Source organism: Kryptolebias marmoratus, linkage group LG17, assembly GCF_001649575.2.
Source record: "Kryptolebias marmoratus isolate JLee-2015 linkage group LG17, ASM164957v2, whole genome shotgun sequence".
In the NCBI taxonomy this organism is placed as follows: Eukaryota; Metazoa; Chordata; class Actinopteri; order Cyprinodontiformes; family Rivulidae; genus Kryptolebias; species Kryptolebias marmoratus.
Window position 1 is genome coordinate 25507845 of NC_051446.1, and position 21862 is coordinate 25529706.

The following is a 21862-nucleotide window of genomic DNA, read 5'->3' on the forward strand; positions in this document are numbered from 1 at the left end:
TCTTACTTCTACACAAATTGGGATTTATGAAGGAAAAAAATCTGAATATTTTATGCTTGTCCATAAGTCAGTTTTCATTATGAAAGCTGAGCACTCTGACACATGAGGCCCCAGATCTACACCAGTTTGTGGAGGTTCTGCAGAAGTTTGGGGTTCTAGGGTCATTTTTTAAGGCCACTGAGTCCTGCAGAACCGAAGCAGTGAGCTCGTTCACAGTTTAAGGGCTGCCTCCTGCCTCTGATCCTGGTTGTGGTGCTCATGGAGGAAACTTTAAGGTGCAGCTGTGGAGAAGAGGGCTGAGTCTCGTCTCTGCTGTTTGCAGATGATGTGGTTCTGTTGGCATCTTCAGGCGTGCGCTGAGGCGGTTCTCAGCTCCTGGTGGAGAAGTTCAAGTATCCCGGCATCTTGTTCATGAGTGAAGGTAGGATGCTTCGATGAGGGCGCTGCTCTGATCCGGCTACGTTCCAACCCTCACCTGAGATCCTGAGGTCTGGATCAGATCCTGGATCCAAGCAGCTCTGGGTGAAGCTGCTTATTTCACTTATTTGTTCTGTGGTTCATTCCTTGAATTCAGTTCTTTTTTTTTTAATCTCTGAATGATTCAGAAATCAAAGTTTCAAACATTTGTCTGAAACAAAATAAGGACCAAAACTGAGTGAAACTGCAGCCAAAGTCTAAATAAAACCTTTAAAAAACCTTCAGAAAGTCTGAAAAACTCTTAATCAAAATACTTTTAAAGATTTTCTTTTTTATCTGAATGTTTTGCATGATTTATGGACACATCTTAGTTCAGACAAAGGTGACTGAAATATTTGTTATTTAAAAAAAACAACATTTATTTATTGTTTGATAAACTATAGTTAATTTTTCTGTGAACTTAGTTTGCTATGATGCGTTCACAGAACCTCGGTCATTATGGCGCCACCTGCTGGCCACTTCATGGTTTCATTCAGCTGAACTCCAGACGGATAAATCCCTGTTTAATGTTGCCTTCAGGTGACGTGGTGACACAGGTGGGAATGACGTAATAATGACGTGTTTCCTGTCTTTAAACGAGCACCTGCACCTGTAGCTGGAAGCAGGTTTATCATAAGAGATAAAAAAAAGGAAAATGTAAATATTAGGAACCCGGAAGTGGCCAAGTTTGGATCCTGCTCGGCTGCTGCTGCCTTCATGAACAATCGGATTTATCACAATCAGATGTGAATATTTAATTTATTTTTATAAAAATGTGTGATTATGGGAGATTCAACTAAATATGCTCAATTAGTTTCTTTTAATGATTTTTACTCATTCTGGCTAAACTTTCCCTCGATTTTTGTAGTAAATTTATTTCATTTAATAATTATTTAGTTTGTTTTTGAAACATTTTTAGTATTTTCCCAATTTGTACTTTTTAAATTTAACTTTTAATTTTTAGAATTTGCATTTAATGCATTCATGTTGAGGAAAAACAAACTTTTTTTATGGAAAAGTTCTGATTTTTTTTTTGGCTTTAAAAAAAAAAAGTAAATATTGACAAAGAACCAACTTGTCTGATGGGGTATTTGCTGTTGTTTTTTTGTTAGGAATAAAATTTTATTTATTTATTTTTTATTAGTAAGGTGTGTCGTCTTAGTAAAATTACTACAAAAGCCGTTTATATGTGTTTTTTACAAATAAAGTCACAAGTCAGTCATTTTGCACACATGCAGATTTTTTCACACCTTTTAATTCCATCTCTTAAGTTTAATCAAATAAACTTAATCACAGCCACCTCCTGAGCTCCCGTTTGTTGTTTTCTGTCCATGAGTGTAAAGTTTCCGAGCAGCTCCTGAACGCAGCAGCAGCGGCGCAGCTCTCCCGGTGAAGCGGATCCTCCTCCTCCTCCTCCTCCTCCTCCAGGACGCGGACCCAGCACACAGAAAATGGGAAACTCGGACACCAAACTGCACTTCAGGAAGGCTGTGATCCAACTGACGACCCGAACTCAGGTCGGTTCGACTTTCTGTCTGAAAAAGAAAAAGAAAAGTTTGTTTTCGAATCTGCAGCCGGAGGAGAGGAAGGTTGCAGCTCCAGATGGTAGCGTCAGGTGCAGCTCAGAGCGCGTGGAGAGGTGGAAAAATACTTAAAAAACACTTTAAATAGTTATTAATTAAACAGAAACTAACAGTTCCTCTGAAACATCCAAACAGTTCAAATATTGTTGAGTTTAGCAGAATAAAAATCCTCATTTTTTGGAAGATTTGATGATTATTTGTTTGAGAATTCACCTGCTGCGCACAATAAATATAAAATTAATTCAATCAGCTGTTTAACACAAACTTTTAGTTTCTCTAACAGGTATTTTAAAGTAAAACTGATTTCACCTTCTAAGACTGTTTAAAATGGAATGAAAACTAACATTTAAAGTTCCGAGTTTTATTGCATAGAAACTGTCCTTTTGGGGAAATTTAAAGCTGTTATCTGCAGTTATTTCACTTTTTCAGGGAATTTTAAAAACCTAATGTTTAAAAAAAATAATTCAAAATAACAAGAAGAGTCAAATGACAACCTTAAAAGTCAGGTTTATGCTGTTGTAAAGTTTTATATTTATCTATTTTGTTTTGAATCTTTTCTATAAAGCTACAAAGACCCTAACAACCATCAGGAGGGAGAGTGATTTGCATGTTAGTTTAGCTGACACAAAAGGAGGAACTTACTGCTGATTCAGAAGTTTTGAACTTGAATTCAGGGAACTTGTTTGTTCATTTAATAACATTCAGTGATGCTTTCTGGTTAAAACCTAAAAACACAGGAAGTCTGAGAGGAACTCTGCTGGTCAGAGACGTGAAACATTAAAATATAAAGATGTAAAATTAGGGTTTAAAGCAACAAAAGGACACAAATTGTTTATTTAGCATCATTGATGTTGTTGGTGTAATTCAGTGGTTTCCTCCCCCATCAGCCGGTTGAAGCCACAGACGACGTGTTCTGGGATCAGTTCTGGGCCGACTGCTCCATCCCCATCCAGGATGTCTTCGCTCTGGTTCCTGCAGCAGAAATCCGAGCCGTCAGAGAGGAGTCTCCTTCCAACCTGGCAACCCTCTGCTACAAGGTAACATGTTCTCTGTCCAACCTGGCAACCCTCTGCTACCAGATAACCTGTTCCCTTTCCAACCTGGCAACCCTTTGCTACAAGGTAACCTGTTCCCTTTCCAACCTGGCAACCCTTTGCTACAAGGTAACCTGTTCACTTTCCAACCTGGCAACCCTCTGCCAAATGGGAACCTGTTCTCTATCCAACCTGGCAACCCCCTGCTAGAAGGTAACCTGTTCCCTTTCCAACCTGGCAACCCTCTGCTACATGGGAACCTGTTCTCTATCCAACCTGGCAACCCCCTGCTACCAGGTAACCTGTTCCCTTTCCAACCTGGCAACCCCCTGCTACCAAGTAACCTCTTCCTTAACCAACCTGGCAACCCCCTGCTACCAGGTAACCTGTTCTCACCTGGATCAGATCTGAGGAAGTTTTCACCTTCATGGAGCGTGATCGTTGACTCTTCTGTTATTGTGGTTTTCCAACACAATTGTTTGGGCGGATGAAGAGGCTTATATCTGGTTCTGATTTTGTTCTGGGGTCCGGTCTGAGAACTGTTACAGAAATAACCCCGCCCCCTGAGCCGATGAGGTGCAGGTTGGTCCAGAGCAGCTCGGACTGAGCTGGGTTCTGTTTTACAGCAGCTTTTGTCCAACATGGAGACAGCTGGAGACAAAAGAATGCAGCTGATGGTTGTTCCCACACTCAGAGGTCAAAGGTCATTCATATAAAGACAGTCCAAATCAGAAAAAAACAGAACATCATTTTATCCAAAACAGGAACGTGTGAAGAAAAAACATGAGTCAAGATAACCAAAATTTACTTCTTATTTTTATACTGTTAAAGAAAATGTATTTTTGTGTTTTTTACTTGTTTTTAAGACAAAAATCTTAAAATAACTCGTTTCATTGATTTTTTTGAAAAATATTAAAAACAGTAGTTATTTTTCTGCCATTAAATTAAAACCACTGAGCAGAAAAACAAACGTTCCAATAAATAATTTGATAAAAATATTAGATTTAATGTTAGATTTCTATCAGCTCTGACTTCCTTTCCTTTAAAAAAGTAAATCCCTTCACGTGGCTCGTTGGGAGTATTTATTTTCTGGTGTTTAAGGTGTTTCCGGTTTGTTTCCAGGCCGTGGAGAGGCTCGTTCAGTGCGCCGCCTCCGGCTGCCCCTCGGAGAAGCAGCGTCAGATCGTGCTGAACTGCACCCGGCTGCTCACACGGATCCTGCCCTACATCTTCGAGGACGCCGACTGGAGGGGCTTCTTCTGGTCCACCATCCCCGGAGCCAAAAGAACCGGGGTACGGGTCCCACTCACCTCCAGCTTTGAAGGCAGAGCTCAGACACGATGGAAGTCAATGAGAGTTTGGGTGTGAGCACTTAGCACTCTGAGAGGATTTCAGAGAAAACTTTAAGTCTTATAGCAGTGACATCAAACTCAGTCACACAGGGGGGGCAAAAATAAAAACATGGTCCTGCTCAAGAGCCAATCTTGATTAATATTTATACATAAATTAACCCTGGTTTCAGATGTAAAATGTCAAATCATTCATATAGAAACATCAAATACTTTTTCCTAGTTACTTGTTATATAGAATTTAGAACAAACATCCTTTATTAAACAAAAAATATATATCAAACTTTAAAAGACGCATCATTAGCATTAATTTCTTCTGACTTCTTGTGAATTTTTCTCCATTTAAACAACTAAAAAGCCATCAGCAAAAGTCTGATCATACAGCAACTAACATTTAACTTTGAAAGGAGAGAAAAAGCATTTTTTCCCCAGTTTAGGTTAATCTGGAGTTTCCTGTTTGTTGTTAAATGAAAGTTTGACAGACGTTCAGATTTATCTTCAGCCAAAGGAAAGTTTGGGATAAATATTCTCTCATAAAATGCTCTTTAAAGAAACGAGATGTGTCGCCTTGTTGCAGAGTTGGTTTGTTTTTGGGGATTCTTTCGTGTCGGGTGGGAAACTAAGTTCACAGAAGCTTATTTAGATTTTAAATTGAAAGTTTCAGCCGTTTGGTCTCTTTAATTCAACTCACTTTGTTCCTCCTGCAGCTGCTCTTCAGCTCAGTCCAACACGTTCATTATCAGACATCTGATCCCTGCTCGACTCAGCCGGGGATGGGGGGACAGGGGGACAGGGGGACGGGGTTGATACAATACCAGTAGTGTTGGCTGTGTGGTAACCAGAGACCCCGCAGCCTTCAGGTGGGGGACAGGGTGAGGACGTGGCAGTCTCTGAGGACGGAGACCATCGACAGCAGCAGAAGTTTAATTTTCGGCTGCAGGATCGATTCTCTGAGCTCACCTCAGCTCCGAGACTCTGTCTGTCCCGGCGCCGCCCGAGTCGTCTCTCAGGTTCTGTCCAGGTTCTGCTATCATCACCTGCATGAGTACAAAGTCCCCCAGCGTCCAACTCTCCCCCCAAGAACCTGAACCGGACTTCCTGTCCAGAAGCCAGGATGTCGAAATTACTGAATCCTTTAAATCACAACTTCCTCTGTTTGCACCAGGTGTAGGACCCGTTTTGACCTTATTTTATTGTTTCTGTGTTTTATTGTCTTATTTGTCGACACCAACCATCAGAGGAAACGGATCTGATCAGTGAAGAGTCTGAATATCTGCATGTGGGAGAAAAATCGTTACATCAAAGTAGTTTTATTTTCCAGGCACCAAATGTTAGACAGTACCAGCTCAGGTGCTCATATTAGCATCAATCCGCTGCTTTAACGGCTGTCTGCATTCCAGAGTCTGGATGAAGATGACGATGAGAACGAAGCTCGGCCGCTGGCGGAATCGCTGCTGCTCGCCGTCTCCGACCTGCTTTTCTGTCCCGACTTCACCGTCCAGAGCCACAGCAGGAGCAGCCCGGTCAGTTTCTGCTCTTCTCACATGTGAAAGGAACATTTACGGCTCAGACAGGACGTTAAAGTGGAAACTCTTTATTTTTATCCAACAAAAATGCTGCTCTAAAGATAAAGAGTTTCGTATAACGGCTTTTATTTCATGTGCGTTCTGGGATTAACTGAGGCTAAATAAATGTTTTAACTGAACTGTGACCACAGCTGAACTTTCATCACTCAGAGACAAATAATTGATGTCAAATCTTTCCACGGAGGGAAAGAAAAGAGCTCCAATAAAAGGTTTAGTTATTCCACCGGTTTGTGTCGTTATCTCCTCCTCAGGCGGTAGCTCGGGTTAATCAGTGACTCTCGGTGAGCCGGAGGAGGAGGGAGGAGGGAGTGGTTGTTTGATCAGGGTGGATGCTTCTTAACGCTGAAGGCTGGCATACAGAACCCGTGTTTGTTCCCACCTCTGACCCGTGGAGCATGACGCGCACAGAAACGAGTTCCTGGAAGGAGCTGGACGGATCATTACTCTGCTGTTAGTTCTGTGTAAAAGTCTTCAGCAGGGTCTTCACTAGGAACAGCCTATTGTTGGCCACCGACCATGAAAGGTTGTCTGAACTGAATCTTTACTTAGATTCAGTTCTTCATTCGGACCGTGGAGACTCCAGCAGAACCAGAACCACCACATATCCCTCTGAAGACTTGAACCTTAGTGGAAAGAGCAGTTTGGACTCGAACTCCTTCTGCAGACTTTGTGTTATTTTAGCCGTTTCTTGATCCAAACCTTCGGCTCATTCAGGAAACAGGAGCTGTAATTTTGGTTTGTTGGAAAGTTTATTCTTTGCAAAATATTGAACTTTATTTACAAATAAATATTTTCCCCATCAGAACACATTAAGATTTCTTCAGTTTATTTAAAAACAATGAGTGTTTTTGAGTTTTTATGCTACTTTTAACAAATGTTTTACTACTTTTAGCTACTGTTCTGCTACTTTTAGCTTTTAGCTACTGTTCTGCTGCTTTTAGCTTTCCCAGCCGACCGTCAGGGCTCAGTGTTCATCCTGTGTTTTAGCAGAAAATCAGCTTTTACAGATGAGTTTTCAGTCATCAGAACTTCATTACAGACAACTTTTATTTTAACGAGTCTGTTTAAGATCCTGGATTTATTTTTTCTGATGTTAAAGTTTAAAATCGGCGTGTTTAGGTTTAAACTGTGTGAACTTTAACCCCCCGGCGTCCTGTGCTGCCAGTTTATTTTAAGGAACAGTCGGTCACGTCTCCTCATCGAGCGGCTCTTATCGGCGCCGAGGTGTCGCTCACGTGGTCCGAACGGGTCCAGACTCGGTCCCAGCGCTCGCTTCAGAGTTTCTGTTGAAACTGAACAGACGCTGTCAGCGAGGAACCAACCTGACTGCAGGCACTTTAAAGAACTTTCTGTCAGAGGTTAATAAACGAGTCTTAACTTTGTTATATTACCTGTTTCTCATATGATTCCTAATTTTATCTGGATGTTTTACATCAAATGATCTGTTTTTAGACTTTTAATCAATATTCTGCCCTGGTTGCCATAGTAACGGTGGACCTGTCTCTTTCTGAAGCATCTTCTGCAGCTGATTCGAGTTCAGATCGCGGGACGGGAGTGAACTTTAGTTGGATTTTTGTTTCAGGATGCTTCGGAGGAAATGCGGTCCATCGACAGCTGTGAGTACATCTGGGAGGCGGGGGTCGGCTTCGCTCAGTCGCCTCCTCTGAACTACGTCCACGACCTGAACAGGTGACGCTGTCTGACCTCTCCTTGGCAATTTGTCAGCTTGTATTATAGTGAGATAACAGATCACTTTTGTTTAAAATGGTGGAAAAATTAACACGAAATGTTGCAGTTTCTTATTTTGTCTCATTTGAACCAAAAGTCTTGAATAAAAAAACAAAAAGTTAGCTGCTGTATATCTTTGATTATTAGCAGAAAAAAATTAATCTACATTCTGCTTTTTTATTTCACATTACTTTTTTTCTGATGTGGTCATTTAATAAATCTGACATAAATCTGTTTGTTTAATTGAATGAAAAGAATCTGTCGGAGGTTTAAACCTAAAATGATTCCTTTTTACCAACATCTGGCAACACTTTCTGAAGTTCTGCAGTTCTTTATTTAGAGCAAAGTTTACGGAGGAAGTCTCTGGAATAACTTCAGTCAACTTCCTGTTTGTTTTCAGGACGGAGCTGCTGAAGCTGCTTCTCACCTGCTTCTCTGAAGCCATGTACCTGTCTCCTTCATCCGACAGCTCAGTGCTCAACCCCTGGGTGTCCTTCTTCTGTTCGGCAGAAAACAGGTAAACGACAGGTGGACAGACGCTAAACAGCAGGTAAACCTCAGGTAAACAGCAGGTAAACAGCTGGTAAATAACAGGAAAACAGCAGGTAAACAGCAGGTAACCAGCAGGTAAATAACAGGTAAACCTCAGGTAAACCTCAGGTAAACAGCAGGTAAATAACAGGTAAACCTCAGGTAAACCTCAGGTAAACAGCAGGTAAATAACAGGTAAACCTCAGGTAAACAGCAGGTAAACAGCTGGTAAATAACAGGAAAACAGCAGGTAAACCTCAGGTAAACCTCAGGTAAACCTCAGGTAAACAGCAGGTAAACAGCTGGTAAATAACAGGTAAACCTCAGGTAAACAGCAGGTAAACAGCTGGTAAATAACAGGAAAACAGCAGGTAAACCTCAGGTAAACCTCAGGTAAACCTCAGGTAAACAGCAGGTAAACAGCTGGTAAATAACAGGTAAATAACAGGTAAACAGTATGTAAATAACAGGTAAACAGCCTGTAAACAAGGCTGCGGTATGAAAGCCAGTCGGCTGTTTTCAGTTTGGCGACTCACCTGTTGCAGACACGCCCTGCCTCTCTTCACCTCCCTGCTCAACGTGGTCTGCGCCTACGACCCGGTCGGATACGGGTTCCCCTACAACCACCTGCTGTTCTCCGACCGGCGGGAGCAGCTGGTGGAGCAGACGCTGCAGATCCTCATTGTCACCTTGGAGCACGAGGCCGGGTCGAGCGCCGGCGCCGCCCTGCAGGCTCTGGACCCCTCCAGGACCGCCACGTCGGAGGAGGAGCCGCAGGTAGATTGAAAACAAATCAACCATAGAGCTAAAGACTAAACTAAATCTGCTGAATAAAAATAATTTAAATGAGATAACGTGGGACTGAATACTCAACCCTGTGGGACACCACAGATAATTCTCCAACTCTGTGTTAATTTTTACATTTTAAAATCTTTTATACAAACAGTTTTATTTTGTAGTGTTCAGGTTTCTGAAGATGCAGGAAGTTGTCAGTTGTGTCAGAAACTTTGTCATAATTTAGATTAAAAATATTAACATAGAAAATTTAATTTAAATATCTTTTTTTTTCAGCCTTCTGGACCCGACAACCTGTTTGTGAATTATCTCTCCAGGATCCACAGAGAGGAGGTACAGCGAGCTTCAGACGTCAGCAGTCACCATGAAGTTTGAAACCTGTGTTTATGGATAAATATCATGTTTTCTTCTTCTTCTTCTTCTGCAGGACCTGGGTTTTGTCCTTAAAGGTTTGGCTCAGCTCCTCAACAACCCTCTGATCCAGACGTACCTTCCTCGATCCGCCAAGAAGATCCAGTTCCACCAGGAGCTGCTGATCCTCTTCTGGAAGTTCTGTGACCTCAACAAGGCATGAATAGATTTATTTAACAAGGCTTGGAGTTGGAGAAATGCTTCCAGTTCTTACAGAAAACAGCTTTTAGTTCAAACCACTTTTAAAAACTAAATGCGTTCAGTTCGTGTTCAGCTGCAGAATATTTCCACCAAAGTCTCTCTAAAGTCAGGTTTTTATCTGTAAAAAAGCAAAAATAACTTTCTTGTGATCTTTTAGTTCAGCAACAATAAAACAGATCAGTTAACCCAACATTAAATTAATCCACATTATCTTCACAAACGGGCGTGTTTTTATAACGTTGGTTACTCCAAACAGGTCTGGATCCACACAGGACCAAACAGACAGGAGTTTTTTTATTATTACTTCTGTGGGGTTGGAGGTATTTCAGTGACCTTTGGGGGATTTTCTTTGTGTAACAAAAAGCTACAAACAAATTTATCTGTGTCTGTAACTTAAAAACTCTGATACTTTGGCCTCTGTGGTATCATAACATGATGAAGATTTCAGAAATGTCTGCTGACGTTGCACATGTAGACAAAAACGGACACTTTTAGAAATCTAAACAATACTTTTGTTATTCTGTAAATCTGTCAAACAGACAATAATCCAGGTTTGGGGTAAAGGAACAGATTTGAAGCTTTAACACCCTAACATATCTGTTGTTGTTGTTTAGAAGTTCCTGTTCTTTGCGCTGAAGAGCAGTGACGTGTTGGAGATGCTGGTTCCCATCCTGTTCTACCTGAACGACGCCAGAGCTGATCAGTGTGAGTCTCCCACGGAGGAGAACTGACGACACGTGCAGGAACGTTGAGTCTGAAGTGTTAAAACCTCCTGTCGCTCCTCGCTGCAGCTCGGGTGGGCCTCGTGCACATCGGCGTCTTCATCCTGCTGCTGCTGAGCGGAGAGAGGAACTTCGGCGTGCGGCTGAACAAACCGTACACGCTCCGTGTCCCCATGGACATCCCTGTCTTCACGGGGACGCACGCCGACCTGCTCATCGTGGTGAGAAGCTCCGACTCAAAGTGAGACTCATCGTGTTCAATATTTACAAATCATCTGCAGCAGGTGTGGTTAAAACACAGCAGAGAAGTACTCTGAAGTACTCTGAAGTACCCTGAAGTACTCTGAAGTACTCTGAAGTACTACAGTTGAAGGACCAAAAAGCATCTAATAAAAATAGTCTTTTTAGCTGTTTTCAGGAAACATAATTAAACTCTTGACTTCTTTAGGCCTTTAAAACTTCTGATACAATAAAAATAAAGGCTCTATTAATGTTCGTAAACACTTTAGCAATTCTTTATAAAACAGTAAAAAAAGCTGTTTATACACTGAAGCAGGCTCAAAACTAACAGCTTTTCTTTTATTCGTTCAGATCGTTTTTTGTTTGTTTTGCAGCTCATTTTTCTCTAAAGAACACAGGTAAACAGTGAGTCGTGTCTTATTTTATCAAATGCACTTTAACTGCTTATAAATGGTTTATGTGTCCTTTTTAAGTGTGCCTTTATTGTAAAGCTGTACCTGAATTCTTATATACCGTTCAGATGAACATATGCACGTTTAAAGCAGTGGTTAGATGGAGATAAAATGTTTTAAAAACCTCCTTTTTAAAAGCGTGACAGTAAAGTTCAGTCTGTGCACAGAAATCACAGTATTATTATTATTGTCTGTGTGTCTGTCTGCTTGGGTTTGAGCATCTTGAGATAAGGAGATCTATTCAAAGCAAGGCAGGAACTGAAATAAAAAGAGTTGTCAGTGAAGTCAGATGCTCTTTAATGCAGAAAGAAAATATAATATGACTAATTTTTAACCTTCCTTCCTGTTCAGATCTTTCACAAAGTCATCACCTGCGGACACCAGCGCCTCCACCCGCTGTTCGACTGCCTGCTCACCGTCATCGTGAACAGTAAGTATCAGCGCTGAGTGCTGCCCCCTGCTGGAGGAGCGGGGGACAAGCTGAGCCTTTCTGCTCCTCCGCAGTTTCTCCGTACCTGAAGAGCCTCTCCATGGTGGCGGCCAACAAGCTGCTCCACCTGCTGGAGGCCTTCTCCTCCGCCTGGTTCCTCCTCTCTGCCCCTCAGAACCACAACCTGATCTTCTTCCTGCTGGAGGTCTTCAACAACATCATCCAGTATCAGTTTGATGGTGAGGCCTGAGATCATCAGCGTGGCACCCATTCAGAACCCAAACTGAGGCTCTGAGTTCTCCCTCACAGGGAACTCCAACCTGATTTACTCCATCATTCGTAAGAGGAACGTCTTCCACCAGCTGGCCAACCTGCCGACAGACGCAGCGTCCATTCAGAAAGCCTTACAGAGGAGGAAGAAGTCCGGGATCTCCAACATGAGCTCTACAGACGAGTCTATGGAGGGCTCCAGACCTGCTGCACCTGCAGAACCCGGGACTCTCAAAGCCAGCTTAGAGGCCACTCCAGGTAGGAGGTCGGCTTAATGAAGCAAGGCTTAAAAAAAGAGACTGGATCATTAAAGTGGCATAAAAGAGACAAAAAACTGCAAAATATAAACAGAAAACTGAACAAAAAACAGGGAGAAGGACAAAGAGTTCTTCCATAGAGCATAAAGAAACAGACAGGACTTCTAATATAATAAACTATCAGAAAAAGATACTAAATTATCATAAAAAGACAAAAAATACTACACTGGGACATAAAGTCTAAAACAAGTCGTAAAACAATGACAAACGAAAGAATCAGTCATAGAAAAAACAAAACAAAGAGACATTTAAGATCACAAAATGAGATAAATATTACAAATGACATGATGTGGATAAATAAACAAAATGACAATAAAAGGTGGAAAATAATCAGGACACTAAAAAAAACACCAAATATTAATGACTCTGAAGGAACCCAAACAAAATGACAATAAAACAACTAAATACTCTCACAAGGACAAAGTGAGGATAAAGAATGACGTCTCAATGTTTCTCTGAAGCTGATGTTTTAAAGCCTCCAGTCCGACACAGAAACAGGTTTGTTTGTGTTTCAGGAATCGATAAAATAACGGAGAAGTCTCAGGTGAGTGAAGACGGGACGATGATCGCTGTGCCTCCGGTCAGCGACGCCAGCGAGGCAGAGTCCACCTCGGAGAGAAGCCACGAGGTACAGCAGCCGCCTCAACAGACCTACTGAGTTTGTTTTTCTGCTACTAAGATGGTTTTTCTGTCAGGATGACCACAAACAGGCGGCGACGTCGAGGAGTCGAGCGTCCAGCGTCTCGTCTGCTGCAGCCTGGAGCGCCAACCCAGACTGGGTGAGGACGGGTTCCTCCTGCTGATCTGTGTCCTGCTTCCTGTCATGTGACTCCTCTTCCTGTCCTCAGATGCTGTCCTGGAAATCCAAACTTCCTCTGCAAACCATCATGAGGCTGCTGCAGGTGCTGGTTCCTCAGGTGGAGAAGATCTGCATCGACAAGTAGGACGTTGTTCGACTTTAAACTCAAACAGACGTGAAGAAAATCTGCTTGGTTGCATTTTCAGCTATTTTCCGTATTCTAAGTAATTCTAAGTAATACAACAATTTACCTGCAGACAGGAGATTTTATTTAAACTACAAGAACGACGCTCAGTAATTCTCTGATTTTATCTGCTTGTAGTTTATAACCAGATAATATTTAGACAATAATGTGGTTTAGATTTTGGAGCAGCTTTATTTTCTTTTCTTGTTGCATTCAGGGGTTTGACCGACGAGTCTGAAATCCTGAGGTTCCTGCAGCATGGCACGCTGGTGGGCCTCCTGCCCGTCCCTCACCCCATCCTTATCAGGAAGTACCAGGCCAATGCCGGCACCGCCATGTGGTTCCGCACCTACATGTGGGGCGTCATCTACCTTCGGTAAACAGACCGGACATCAACGCTGTGCTGCTGGGTCCAGGTCTTGGATCATGAAGTTTATTTTTCCTCGTTTCAGGAACGTGGATCCTCCGATCTGGTACGACACGGACATTAGGCTGTTTGAGATTCAGAGGATTTAGAGGCGCCACTGAGGTCGACTTCTGGGTTACCTTCATCACTTCTGGACCGATTCCTTCAAATAACTTGTCTAAACAAATAAAAATTGTTTAAATGTGATCATAAATTATTTATTCCATCACATATAGAGCCTTCAGAACGAAATAAATCTAATAATACACCATTTAATGGACTTTAACAAAATCAGTGTCAGACTGAAAGTTTTTCTTTATTTGGCGGATGTTTGTCTCACAGTGCTTGGTGTCTCCTGGGTCATTTATCCTAAAATTAAAAAATAAAGATCAAATAAAAGTATTAAGCTAGGAGAACAGAGCCTAAAATGTAACCAAAATGAGTCAAATTTAACTTTTAAAGTAAATATTTTCAAAAGAAACAACATTTTTAAAGTCAAATTCAGTAATAATTTGAATCTGCTACTGTTTTGATTAAACGGCGCATGCGTATCTCTGAAGTAGGCGTGGCTGTACGTAATCAAAACTCCGCCTTGCGTAACTATCAGCGCGCGCCTTGTGTCCGTCTCCTAGCAACCAGAGCCCCTCAGCCGCTCGGTGCCGCTCCAGGCCGTCCGGATCCTCCGAGTCCCGGACCGAAGCTGCCTCCTGAACCGGGCGGACCGGGTTATGGACCGGAACCGAGACTGAGCCATGAACGACCGGTACCACCGGGCGGCCCGGGACGGCTTCCTGGACGTCCTGAGAGAGGCCACGCGCAAGGAGCTCAACGCCCCGGACGAAGATGGGATGACGCCGACCTTATGGGCCGCTTACCACGGCAACCTGGAGGCGCTCCGGCTCATCGTGAGCAGAGGGTGAGTCCAGAAACCGAACCGGACCGGCTGAGCCCGAACCGGGTGAATCCGGCCCGACTGAACCCGGCCCGACTGAACCCGGCCCGGCTGAGCCCGGACCGTCCAAACAATAACAAACAAACAAAAACAGCTTCACTTAGAACAGCTTAATTAGCCTAGTTTCCTAACTTTATAAGAACTACTATATTCGTACCATTTAAAATCCAACTTGACAAGTTTATAGTCTTTATTTTCTCTAAATAAATCCAGAGTAAGTCATATATTCTGTATTGTTCAGCTCCATCACTGAGCCAATCAGTGCTGCAGGACATGGAGGCTTTACATTTAAACAGCCTGATTACACAGAAAGGTCACCGCATTCACTGCGTTAATAAAGGCTGTCTGACAGTAGTGAAGGCTGGTTCTGGTTCTGGTTCTGTTGGGTTAGTGCTCAACAGAACCCGGGCAGAAGCAGCTGTCTTTGAGTTCTGTTACTGGAAGCTGAGAATATTCAATCTGAGGAGTTTCTGCAACAAACCTGAGATAAAAAGTTTTTATTCGTTTTCTGACAGCTGAAGAGAAAACGGAGAACATTCTGCTGATCCAGGTTCATCCTGCAGATGTTTGCAGGTTTAACATACAGATGTTTCCAGGTTTAACATGCAGATGTTGCAGGTTTATTATGCTGATTTTTACAGGTTCATCCTGCAGATGTTTGTAGGTTCAACATGCAGATGTTTGCAGGTTTAACATGCAGATGTTTGTAGGTTTAACATGCAGATGTTTGTAGGTTTAACATGCAGATGTTTGCAGGTTTAACATGCAGATGTTTGCAGGTTTAACATGCAGATGTTTGCAGGTTTAACATGCAGATGTTTGCAGGTTCATCCTGCAGATGTTTGCAGGTTCATCCTGCAGATGTTTGCAGGTTTAACATGCAGATGTCTGCAGGTTCATCCTGCAGATGTTTGCAGGTTTAACAGGCGTGAAGAAAAGCTGTAAAGGTCAGAGTGATGGATAAAGACAACATGAAGGGTTGCAAAAGACAGAAAAACTGAAAAACAGCAAAATTATGATAAAATTGCTAAAATGTATATTTTAAAACATGGAAACTTTATATTATATGTGTGTGTGTACTGAACTACAGTATAAACACACTTTTGCTCTCATTTTTCATTTTTGAGTTCAGCTTTTCATGAGCTGAACTGAAAAACACTTTTTCTCCAAGATGAGGCTCACCTGAGGAATAATCATGTCATCCTGTGAGGTGGATGGATTCTCTCAGAAAAGGAGACATGCTCAGATTTTAAATCATCTGGGAGCGATATTTGAGAGGAAGAGGCCTGCTGTCTGCACAGAAACAGTCTGAGATCTGGGAGCAAAAACAGAAATTGTGTTTATATTTTTGTTTAGTTTATATATATATATGAAAGGTGGGCGATAATGTAATTGCCTGTGTCTGTATCTGTGTTTGTCTCTGTTAGCAAAATATTTTGTGACTTTGTGATTTTAGTGAAACCTCAGAAAGTGAGACCTGGATGTAAAGCTGCAGCTGATTTAAGATGGCCGCCACAGCTAACTGACCTTAGCAAAGACTAAAATGTCAGATTAACAGTTCCTGAGTTCAGATTTGGTTTGGTAGTAGCTGAGAGTCATTCTGCTCTGACAACTAACAGACTCTGCAAAATATTATTTTTAAGGTTTCTGATCATCAAATGTTTTAGTCTAAAACTCAGACGATGTGCATTCCTTTATATATGTTTTTAATTTATATTTTTAACATGTTGATAACATGAAACATATAATCAGTTTAATCGAAGCACTAATAACGTAAGGTTATGTAAGGTTAGTTAGATGTTTTTTAATTATTACTACATTTATTCAGGCCCAGCTGAGGTTTTGGTTCAGTTTTTCAGTAAAAATGAAACTTTAATGAATTGTTGCATCAGTTTACTCTCAGTAAGTTGAAATAATTTCCAAACAAATCTGAATATTTAATGAGAATCAAACCATCAGATGATCTCAGGCTTTGTTCTGTGCAGAAAACTTTCTGTAAATTTATTTCAGCTTTGTCTTTCATCTTTAACTGTCTTCACAGGTGAACAAAGTTTTACCTTTTTGATTACAGATATACAAAAACATCATCCTTACATCTGATTTATGGACGTTTCTGAAGAAAACTTTAAATAAGTTGCTCAAAGTTTAACAGAATAAAACATCTTAGCTGTTACTTTTATGTGAAAGATTTTTTTTAAAGGAACATTTATTTTTATATAATATTTTGAAACGTTTCCTGATCTGATTCATCCCCGTCGTTTCCACAGCTCCATGTTGACCTGATTTGTTGCGTCTCTGCTTTATCACCTCTGAGTCGGCGCTGCAGGTGGTCGGGTTACGACCTCAGGTGTGATTCTGCAGCCAATCATCTCCGGATCTGCGACACGACGAGCAAACAGGAGGGATCCTCTGCAGCAGGATCAGTGGTTTTAATGTGACCCAGCAGCAGCAGCAGACCGGAGCCGAAGTCTGGGTTTAATGATGATGATGATGATGAAGGTGGTGACCCTGCTGCTCTGTGATGTAACAATCCTGCAGGGTGTCGGTGAAGAAACAGCGTCTGTGTGCGGATAAATAATGCAGAGTCATGTTTAACCTGCACGGTTTCAGTTACTGATCATGACCCGGTCGTGTAGGAGGAAGAGGAGGGAACAGAGGAAGAGGAGGGACATCGTGAAGAAAGTGGCGGCTGAATGTGGAGGAGTCATTAAATCTGTTGTTGTTTGTGTTGGTGAGACAACGGCACAAACAAACAACATTTTCAGGCTTTAGGTTAATATTTAAAGCTTACCTGTGACTCACCTGAGTTAGTTTCATCTCAGATGAAGTGGGTCTCATTCCACCTCAAAGAAACGTGCAAAAACTAAACTAAAATAAACTAACCTGACCTCTGAATGTCATCAGGTTGAACAACTGAATCCAAAGCGAAGAATTAATAAACAAACTTTTTAATTTATTTATTTATTACCTAAAGGTGATCCTTTTTGGAAGTAGTTGCATCAGCAGAGGAGACATTTGAATTTACACAACCAGTAAAGACGTATTTTATTTTAAAAATAATGTTTTTTAAGCAGGAAATTAGTTTGAACTTGAACACTGGGACACATTAAGTGTCTTATTAGATGTTTGGAATATCTTTAGATCAAATTTTAACTAAATTTAGTGGAAAGATTTAAAAACTTACAGCTACATAAAGAACTTTTATTAGTAATTATTTTAAGGGTCTGCAGATGTTATGAGTTCTGAATGAGCTGAAAACATAAATCATGAAGTTAAATGTTTGAGATTATGAAAACAAAGAATTTTAAGTTTTTTTTAGCACCAATCAGCCCAGTTATGAAGCTGTAGATATCAGCAGTTTTGTCTTCTAAAAGGACTCGTGTCGACGTGTTAGTTTGCTGAAACTCGGAAGGATTATGTGAAGCCTGTCTTGTCTCTTGTGTCTCAGGGGGGATCCGGACAGATGTGACATCTGGGGGAACACGCCGCTCCACCTGGCAGCTGCCAACGGTCACCTCAACTGTCTGTCCTTCCTGGTGGCTTACGGTGCCAACGTGTGGTGTCTGGACAATGACTACCACACGCCGCTCGACATGGCCGCCACCAAGGGCCACATGGACTGCGTCCGCTACCTGGACTCCATCGCCGCCAAGCAGATCAGCCTCAACCCGAAGCTGGTGAGCAAACTCAAAGACCGGGCGTTTCACGCCGCGGAGCGCAGGATCAAGGACTGCGAGAAGCTCCAGAGGAAGCACCACGAGCGAATGGAGAGGAAGTTCATGAAGGAGTCGGCGGCTTTCGACAACCTGGACGCCATGAGCTTCTCCAGCTACACCAGCAGCAGCACGCTGAGCCGCAAGTTCAACACCGTCACCTCCAACATGCCATACTCGCAGGTGCTTAGACCAGCTCAGTGTTAGGCTCTGTTTGCTGGTAACTGTGTCATTATTCTTTAAATGTTTGACCCTGTTTTGACTCTGTTCCCTCCTTCCAGGGAATTAAAGTTTACTCCTCCAAGTCCTGCAACTAAAAAACCTAGCTAATTTCTCTGACCAGAGATCTCTATTCTATCATTTTCATCACCTTTGAGTGAAGCTGAGCTCACGGTTTCCACTTTAAAATCCTTTCTAAATAATCTTTGATGGCAGAAACAGATCCTGGGATGCTAAGAGTAGTTGTTGTGTTAAATAAAAAATACACCCAAGTATCTGTTTAAATAAGGAGTGTACTTGAGGCATTATCAGTCTTTTTGTTTAAAAGATGCATCACAGATTGTCAGTTTTTAATTTTCCTTTCCAGGCCACCCTGCATTCCACAGCCAAGGGCAAAGCCAAGATCCAGAAAAAGCTGGAGAAGAAGAAGCAGGTGGACGGGTCGTTTAAGATCTACGAGGACGGGAGGAGGAGTGTGCGCTCGCTGTCTGGACTGCAGCTGGGAAACGACGTCATGTTCCTCAAACAAGGCACCTACGCCAACCCCAAGGAGCGCAGCCGTCTCAACATACGGGACATGTTCCCCCGAGAAAACGAGGACGACGTGGAAACCGCCTCCCGTGCCATGAGCGACCCGGGTCTGTACGAGGCTGCGTATTCAGAAATCAGCGCTGACTCTGGGCGTGACTCTCTGTTCACGCGCCCCGGGCTCGGCACCATGGTGTTCAGGAGGAACTATATGACAGCTGGCATGTTTGGGATCGGAGGACAAAATGAAGGAAGCATCGCAGGAAGCGAACCTGTCGGCCGAGCGCCCAACGTCCGTCTGCGAGGACGGCTGCCCCGACGCTCCCCCAGCTTTGATGAAGACAGTATTGGCAGCGCCTACAGCCTGCAGGAAAGAAACCTGCAGGAGCTGCCCTGGGAAGAGATGGACGTGGGGCTGGACGAGGACATGGAGCCCGAAAACAATCCTCTGGAGACGTTCCTGGCCTCTCAGGGCCTCGGAGAGTTCATGCCCATCTTCGTTCGGGAGAAGATCGACCTGGAGGCTCTGCTGCTTTGTTCAGAACCGGACCTCACCAGCATCCACATCCCTTTAGGCCCCAGAAAAAAACTGTTGGATGCCTGTAAGAGACGTTTGGACACGCTGGAGGAAGTAGAAGCTATTGAAGACACTGAGCTTTGACTCTCAGTCTGCTCATATTTTGTTTTGTTAGAAAAGTATTGTTCTTTATTTCCATTAAATAAACGCACGAGCGACTTTATTCATCATTGGAATTTTATTTGATGCAGTATTAGAGGCCAAGAAACGGTCCTGTGAACCATTATTAAAGTTATTTTTCCCAAAAAGGTAAAATATAAAACATAAATGCCTGAAATATGTGTGTGTGTATTTATATATACATACACAGACACAAATAGTTTTATTTTAACAATAAACATGCCCCTACAAACAATAATGTCTCCTTTAGCAGAACAGGAAGCTGCAGGAGGCCAAACAGCATGTTTTAATGGAAACAGCGCCATCTGCTGGCAAAGCGGTGAAACTATACAAACTTTAAAACTGGAAGCTTTTTATTCCTTCAGGTGATGGAGGGACTTTGTGTTAGATATGTTTATTCAGCTTGTTTCAAATTTTAAAATATCAAAAATTAGATATACATTACATTCATCTATAATAAATTAGTCAAAATAAACATTATTTATGTTCCATAATTTAAGCCCACAAACAGAAATACAAAATGTTTTATCTGCAGTTCGACCCGAGCACTGAAGATGGTGTGGAGGTCTCATAAAACTGTAAACTGTCATATAAATTTATCATCCAGGCTCCTGAACTGCGCCGTCTACTGTTCACAAACTCAAACTTCATGGCCTCTGGTAAAAGTCCCGACCCTTCTTTTAGAGCCAATGAATCAACTAAACTTTTATTTGTTTTTTTGGTCTTGATACATCCCTCATGACATGATGTGGGGAAAAGGAGGTGAACCCAGAGCACAGCCTCAATTTGGAGGGAAACTAATTTATTGACGGAACAAAACAAAGGCTGACGGGGACAGCAACTAGACTAAATAACAAAACTCCGAACCATGAGGGGAGAGATGAGACGAGGGACCAGCGAGGAAGTGGAGAAAGTGACCGGGTTTTAAAGACAGAAGGTAATCAGATGAAGTGAGTACAGGTGAGATGATGACAAAGCTGGGAACAGGTAAATGAGAGAGACTGAGGAGAAGTGAATGATGTCTGAGGCACAGAGACAAGACAAAACATGAAGACAAGAAAAGAAACAATCTGAACACAAAAACACAAGATAAACCCAAACCCTAACACCTCCTGACCACAGGTGCTGGAACACAGATGGACCAGTAATTTGATAACTTTGTCATTGGGCTCAGACCGGAGAAGCTCCCTCGTTACTGTGGACGAGGCCCCAGACTGCCGGTCCTCCGACCCAGAGGAATCATTCCACCTTTTCCTGGTTCAGAACCACGGCCTCGGATTCAGAGAAATGTGAACTGGCTCAGCGTGCTGATCATCATGGCTTGGAGACGTCAACAGAACCACATCGAAACCCTGAAGCTCCTAAACCCGACTGAGGAAGACGTGTGATCTCCTAACGGTCAGAACTCGCCCTCAGGACTATCGCCACCTTAAACCGCTCTGCAGGCCGGACCTTCTTCGTCCTACGAGCCTCTGCTCAGAGAAGTACTTCTCCAGTAATCCATCCAGGTTTGGAGTTTTAGAGATACATGAGGGGGTAATCAAGATTTAATTTCCATTTTTCGATAGTTCTTCATTTAAACTGGAGACTTTGTGAATTCTTAATGGTTTTTAAAAAACACTGAAGGGTTTTGTCATCATGTGGAAAGCTGATTCAGTCTTTGTTTTCTGGGCGGTCAGTTAGGTTTAGAAACTAAACCTAAAATCATGAATTTCGACCTTCAGCTACACACAGACACAGCAGGTTAGTATTAGTTTGTTTTTATTTACCTTTACTGTCTCTAATATGAGAAAGCTTGTCTTTTCCCACCTACATCTATCTAAGGACAAACCCTTTCTGAGAAGTTGTGCTCATTGGATTCTCACCTGCATAATATAAACGACAGAAAACAAACATTTTCAGATGATCACACATCCTTCCACGGTCAGTAAATTGATTATATGTGAAAGAAACCTTTTTAAATAAAGCTTTGTTCAAACCAGCGAACGTACATTTCGTTCGTTTTCTTCTTCAATTAAAACCTACTTTGCTACTGGGTCATTTTCACATCCAATATTAATGCATCAATTAAATTCAAAAAAAGTTAAAAAACAAAAACAACTGGACTTCTATTCTGTAGCTGAAGACGTTTCGCTTCCCATCCGAGGAGCTTTCTCAATTCAGAAATAGAGAGTGTGGAGTTGAGCTTTTAAAGCTGAGATGTGATGTAAGCTGGATTGCTTGCAGATTGTTCTCACTCTCCTAACAATGGAGGCTCCA

General features: G+C 42.2%; 3 protein-coding genes across 3 annotated transcripts in view; all 3 read left to right on the top strand.

The window, feature by feature from the left end:
- Nucleotides 1-1814: 1814 nt before the first annotated feature.
- Nucleotides 1815-13785, top strand: hid1b (HID1 domain containing b). The gene is made up of 19 exons (XM_017438068.3): nt 1815-1973; nt 2927-3076; nt 4196-4366; nt 5823-5945; nt 7591-7697; nt 8137-8253; nt 8813-9044; nt 9339-9395; nt 9490-9630; nt 10289-10379; nt 10466-10617; nt 11440-11518; nt 11593-11757; nt 11828-12046; nt 12621-12733; nt 12801-12884; nt 12954-13045; nt 13306-13464; nt 13541-13785. Exons 1-19 carry the CDS (start codon nt 1908-1910, stop codon nt 13602-13604), a joined length of 2382 nt encoding a protein of 793 aa, XP_017293557.1. The 5' UTR covers nt 1815-1907; the 3' UTR covers nt 13605-13785.
- Nucleotides 13786-14133: 348 nt separating this feature from the next.
- On the top strand, nt 14134-19675 carry LOC108248987 (Usher syndrome type-1G protein homolog). The gene is made up of 3 exons (XM_017438075.3): nt 14134-14410; nt 17895-18342; nt 18746-19675. The coding sequence occupies exons 1-3, from the start codon at nt 14247-14249 to the stop codon at nt 19565-19567; spliced, it is 1434 nt and encodes a 477-aa protein (XP_017293564.1). The 5' UTR covers nt 14134-14246; the 3' UTR covers nt 19568-19675.
- An 831-nt stretch (nt 19676-20506) lies between these two features.
- Nucleotides 20507-21862, top strand: part of fads6 (fatty acid desaturase 6) — an 11599-nt gene continuing 10243 nt past the window's right edge. The window contains exon 1 of the mRNA XM_025011088.2: nt 20507-21139. The gene's annotated coding sequence lies outside the window, so the exon portion shown is untranslated. The remainder of the gene's footprint in view (nt 21140-21862) is intronic.